Raw genomic sequence first — 6,388 nt, 5'->3', positions numbered from 1 at the left:
TTATAAAAATTATTTACTTCAAAAATATAAAAATATATATATATATATATAACAAATGGCATATAAAATTTAAAATACATATGAAAACATTTCATATATTCACATCCAGCAATACTAACTAATGTCCAAAAATAAAAATAAAAATAAAAAACATATATTATAATATATGTATAATTTAAAAAACAATGTAATTTTGACAGTAAAAAATAAATAAATGATTTCCAGCATTACACAATAATGTCCCTCATCTAAATCACATAATCCATAATCATAATCATGTGCATAAACAGAAAATCATATCATAATGTATTTGTATTGGGAAAAAGACATTCTACCCTTCTAATTTACTCATTTACGCATCCCAAAACAGAGTACTCATTGCGATCAATTCTTTGTTCCAAATTCAAAAAATAAATTACATCTGACTGACACCAGTGGAAAACCAGACTTCCCACAGAGACAGATATCAATTCTTTGTTCCAATTTCAAACAAGAAATCACGTCTGACACCAGTGGAAAACCAGACTTCTCCAAACAAAAAACCGCTTCCATTCCATTGAACAAAAATGGAACAGCACCTGGTTACAGTTGAAGAACAAAGAAACAAAAAGGGTTAAGCAAAACGCCTTCCTCTATCGTCAGTTTACGGAAATCTGAATTGTTTTGAACTCCATGGCAGGCGGAATCCTGGGCACAGTAACAGTCAAAACCCCATCCACACACGATGCAGAAATGCCCTCGACATTGGCATCCCCAGGCAACGTGAATTTCCTGGCAAACTTAGGGCTTCTCTTTCTTTCCACTCGCAGATATTTACAGCCCTCCTCATCCTCGACCGCGTCGCGCTTCCGCTTGACTCCCTGGCATTCTATCACCAGCAACGTTTCCTCTTCCACATACACCTTCAAAAAAATAAACCCTCCCTGTCACTAAAATGAAACCCTAATCAAGAAACCCACCCTGCTCACTGGATTTAATTTTCGCCATTTACCTGAATGTCGGACTTGGTAAGGCCCGGAACGTCAGCGCAGAACACATACTCCTTGGGCGTTTCTTCGATGTCCACCGCTACGCCCTTGTTCTCCTCATGGTGATGGCCATCTAACCGCCTGCATTGACTTTTGAGCATCTGCAGCTTGTCATATAACAGGTCATATAACAGAGGGCTCATCTCCAGCTTTTCCGGGAAGTGCAGACCACGATCCATGTGACTCTTCTCCATTGACTTTTGCATCTGCAGCTCATGCATCAGCAGCTTGTCATATAACAGAGGGCTCATCTCCAGCTTTTCCGGGAAGTGCAGACCACGATCCATGTGACTCTTCTCCATTGACTTTTGACTTTTGAGCATCTGCAGCTTGAGCATCTGCATATCCAGCTTTTCCGGGAAGTGCAGACCACGATCCATGTAACTCTTCTCCAGCTTTTCTAGAGCACGATCCAGTAACTCTTCTCCACGTCTTCTAGAGCACGATCCATGTAACTCTTCTCCAGCTTTTCCGGGAAGTGCAGACCACGATCCATGTAACTCTTCTCCAGCTTTTCCAGAGCACGATCCAGGTAACTCTTTATCGCTCAAATCTCAATCTGAATTACCAAATTCCATAGAAAATACGTTACACTCAACTAATTTCCCCAAAAAAAACGCCATAAAATTATTCAAACCCTCCTTAAAAGATTCTGCAGACGAAAAATTGCCATAAAGTTATTCAAACCCCCCTAGCTGCCATTAAAAGACTCTACAGAAGCTTAAACCCTGCAACCAAAAATGTTAAACCCTACTAACCAAAAAGGCAAAACCGTGTATATTAGATTTACCTTCTGAAAAGAATAAAATGGATAACAGTGTATATTAGACTTACCCTCTGAAAAGAAATAAAATGGATTACAGGCAGTCACAGTGGATGGGTGAGATTCTTTGCAAATAGATTCCAAACACCAAAACTCTAGAAGCCGGACATCCATCAAGCAAATTCAATTGACAGTTCTGATCCCATCCCTCGTGATATATAGGCACATAGAAACTTCCAGAGGAAAAATTGGAAGAGAGTGGAACGTTCTCGAGCTTTACAATTGGGACGTTTAACTTTTAAGCCATCAATTGAGTTTTGGTTCACCAAAATGTTAAAATTTTAAAAAGTTTTATTATTAAGTTTTTGGGCAATTATAATTTTAAGAAAAGTAATTTAAAAATAAAGTTTGGTAAAAATAATTTATGCTTTTACATGGGGCTGAACAAAATCCAATTTACAATACAAACATTTAACTTTTAAGCCATCAATTTAGCTTTGATTCATCAAAATGTTAAAATTTTAAAAAGCAAAGTTTTATTATTAAGTTTTTAGGAAATTATAATTTTAAGAAAAATGATTTAAAAATAGAGTCTGGTAAAATTAATTTAAATGTGTACAATTGTCTTAAAACTGTTTAGTTTGACTAAAAAAAATTTAAAGAAAAAAATTAAAGATAAAAGTTTTAGTAAAAATTATTTAAATTGTATAGTTGTCTTAAAAGTGTTTTTGTTTGACTAAAAACTTGTTTCTTTAAATGTAATGGCCCAAGACCCACAGGCAAAAAACTGGACAAGCACTTACAGCTGGAATAGTTCAATTTAGTTTTGGTTTACCAAATTGTTAAAATTTTAAAAAGGAAAGCTTTATTATTAAGTTTTTCCGCAAGTATAATTTTAAGAAAAATAATTTAAAAATAAAGTTTGGTAAAAATAATCTAAATGTGTATAGTTGTCTTAAAAATGCTTTGTTTGACAATTAACAAAGAAATTTTAAGAAAAAATAAAGTTTGGTAAAAATAATTTAAATTTGTATAGTTGTCTTAAAACTGTTTTTGTTTGACTAAGAATTGGGTTTCTTTAAAGGTAATGGCTCAAGACCTAGAGACATCTAGTAGGAGTGAAAGTTTACCCCTTACGAACAACTAGTTGGTTGTCACAACCCTTCACGCATAAATATACTTAGTAAAAAAAAATTTAACTATGGTCTGCATGCTAGCACTCATACTCCTTTATACGTGGACACACTAAACATTATCATAGGCAACCATATATATATATTACGCATTGTCACCATGTACAAACTTATGCGCTTAATCTAATGAACATTTATCAACCTTATACTATATAGGGTTCACCATAATACTGTTATAAATTCACATACAAGTAATGGCTTTTACTGTTGCATAGTGGTGTTAAGCTGTGTTAAACTTCAAAGTACCATGAGCGTTGCCATCTGGACCTAATCCCCTAAACCCTCCCCAGCATACGGAGCATTAGCTGGTCTCGGTTTTCGAAGATCCAGATGCAGGTTTTGGCAGACTTCTCCACCTACCGCACCGTCTACTATGGTTCTCCGCTGGACAGGTGGAATGGCCGGTACACAAGGCCATGTGACACCTCGGCCTTGGGGCCCTCGGCCTTCCCACCTCTTCTTCCCGCTTCATTTGGACGTCCCAGATTTCATTTGGCGATCGAAGGGTGGATATGACTCTAAGGGTTTCACTTCATTACTTAAACCCCGTGAATCAAGGGCAAGGTTCATTCGTTTGCGTTTACTCCGTCAGTTCGGCTCTCTGCCGCGACTATGGTTTGGTCTTCCCCAGTTTACAGTTTCACCTGCTACCGCTCTAGAGGCCGCAAGGGACCAGCACCGGATTGCTCAGCTCAGGTAATCTCGCATACTGTTACACTGCTAAAGTCCTGCTATTCCACTGAAAGATGCGTTTTGATTATGTTTTTGCTCTTCTTTGCAGGCAAGCACCGGTGGGGTTGCTCAACCCGATCACTGAGTCGAGGTAATGGTTCTCAACAGCTCACTTTCCGGAGGTTACAGGTTGGTTCCCTTACTAATTACTGGTTTAGTTAAAAGGGCTCGGAACCTATCGTTCTGAGCTATACCTACATGCTTATTTCAGACCGTCGAGGCTGCTGGCTTGCACTTGGGTCCGTCGAGGTATTCTCCATGAGAGCCCTCGAGGTTTCATTATGAATGATACATTATTTGTTTGAAGTTCTCTGGAAGTTCGACTTGCAGATGGAAAACAGTGTTCCGACTCTTATTTCCTCATTGGTCATGATAGTTTTCTATAACTGTCGAACTAGGTCTTTAGATCTTTATATAGCTTCCAGCTTTGGCCTGGCCGGAGGCTTACCTTGTAAATGACGGCATCAGGTCCTTGTTATATGCTACTTCTATTTTGCTGTAAATGTATATGGTTTCATAACAGGGTATAATACTTGTTCTTAAAATGGATGACAGACAGGAACTTGTTGTTTTGTTCGTTTTCCCAGAAGGCATAAGCCTTTCATTTAGATATATGTTATATTATTCCTTTTTAATATATGCCCGCTTGGCTTAATGGTGTTCGACTGTCTGTACATTTGTTTATCCTGTACATATGGACGCTGTATAACTCAGCGCTACCGAACTCGTGTTTTTCTTTCGGTTGATATGCAAAAATGGTAGATCTTTATACACAGATTCATATAGGTTGCATGTGGTCCTGTTTTTATCATTTTACTATGGATGCTCTCAGTACCTCGGTACAATGCTATTTCCGTTGATTTCTTTAATTTATGCAAGTAATACTGCCCAGAAATATGGGTCTCACGGGTGTGAGGGTTTATACGAGGTTTAGGGTCTACCCTCCAACCTTCGTTCCTCATCCAGGGAATAACTTCACTGTGAGTTTTTATGGAAGAACTGCGACTAAGTCGCATAGGTTCACCTTCAGGGACAAAGTCCCAGGTAGCTGTGAGATGTTTTTCTTTTCTTAACTGGTTTTCAGTTTCGTGTTTTATATATCATGAATGTGTGTATCTACATGTCGACATGCGCTTTCCTATTCTGTTTCATTAGAGTATTCCGGCTACAGCCGTGACCTTTCTCCGAGATCTTGGTTGGTCCAGACTCGTATCTCAAGGTTTTCCAAAATATACTAATAGTTGTGATTCGGATATTTTCAGTTACATGTTCCTTTACACATAACTATTGTTTATATACTCCATGGTTATTTCTGCCTGTTCATGCTATACACTGCACCTTCGACAGACCTTTAATAAATCATTCAGTCAGTGAATAAACTAACTTAATATTTACAGAGATCTCTCAGATATTCCGTAATTCTAACCCTTCATGTATTTATCAACTGTCAGTCAGTTCCTATACCCGATCTATCAGCAGGTAGCCTTTATCTTACACATTTATGCGATTCCAGGTACACTGGAACAGTACTAAAGAACCATAGCAAGTCTAGTTTAGATACTGTGGTCTTTCTTAAGTCTTACACTTTAATACAAAAGGATTCTGAAGTTAGAAAACCGTACCTGGTTTGACAGAATCACAATCAGATACTCAAGCAGTCACCTGTGCTTCGAGTCTGCTCGTCCACCCAGCCATGAGATCCATCTTCTGACAGAATTCTCTCCCCCGAGCTATCTCGCAGGCCTCAAGCCCTCAACAAGATCTGAGCACCTAGTGCCTGGTTATCTGGTCTCTACCAGACTTAACCAATCTTCTCAGTATGTCCTCTTTTCCTCCTTTTTTGGTCTCTGGAAAAGAATCCTCTTCTGTCTGTCCCAACAGCACAGAACCTCCTCCCTACACCCCAGGAATTTTCCTGTTTGGGAGGGCAGTTCAAATCAGTTATGACAACTGACTTCCTTTCTTTGAAATACACCTCCCAGAGGCTGCCAGCATTTCAAGAAAATATTCCATTTATTTAATAATGTAGTTTATCACAGTTTTTGTTTCTTTTAAAACATAAACAACAACTACTATCATATTGTCTTTTTACTACAGTAAAATCCACATTTACAATCTGCTGGGGGCATTACATCTCCCCCCCCTAAGATTGGACATCGTCCCGATGTCCGTTTCTCTTAAACAAATTCGGGTAAGCCTTTTCAAGGAGTTCCTCATCCTCCCAAGTGGCCTCTTCAGGCCCGTAATGCTGCCACTGCACCTTAGCTTGGATAATAGCCCGTTTCCGCAGCTGCACTTCTCTCCGGTCGAGAATGGTCAGTGGTTCGACCAGAACCTCGCCTTCCGGCTCGACCTGCGAAAGCAACAGATTTAGTTATTCACTGTTTAAGAATAGAACTTATTCATAATGACCAACTTTAACTCTTACCCGAATTCCTTGCCATTGAATCACATGTTTGGGATCGTAGACGTATTGTTTTAATACGGAAACATGAAAAACATTGTGAATCTTAATATGGCTTGGTAGGGCAAGCTGATAGGCTACTGGCCCTACTCTAGCCAGAATTTGGAAAGGTCCAAAATAGCGTGGTGCCAGCTTGGCACACCCACTCCACTGCAAGGCACTTCTTCTGGTTTGAATCCTTACGAAAACGTGGTCTCCGACCTGGAAT

At 38.9% G+C, this 6,388-nt stretch overlaps 1 protein-coding gene across 1 annotated transcript; it reads right to left on the bottom strand.

Annotated features, from left to right (window-relative positions):
• Window positions 1-283: 283 nt before the first annotated feature.
• LOC149176017 (17.4 kDa class III heat shock protein-like) lies at window positions 284-1,225 on the bottom strand. The gene is made up of 2 exons (XM_089419826.1): window positions 992-1,225; window positions 284-902 (listed from the first exon to the last, which is right to left on the bottom strand). The coding sequence occupies exons 1-2, from the start codon at window positions 1,220-1,222 to the stop codon at window positions 639-641; spliced, it is 495 nt and encodes a 164-aa protein (XP_089275952.1). The 5' UTR covers window positions 1,223-1,225; the 3' UTR covers window positions 284-638.
• Window positions 1,226-6,388: the final 5,163 nt, after the last annotated feature.

This window comes from Pinus tabuliformis, chromosome 4_1 (assembly GCF_031772625.1).
Source record: "Pinus tabuliformis cultivar Carrire ecotype Pingquan chromosome 4_1, CPIR1, whole genome shotgun sequence".
Classification (NCBI taxonomy): domain Eukaryota; kingdom Viridiplantae; phylum Streptophyta; class Pinopsida; order Pinales; family Pinaceae; genus Pinus; species Pinus tabuliformis.
Note: the sequence above shows the minus strand (reverse complement) of the source record. Positions and strands in the feature narration are given on the sequence as shown.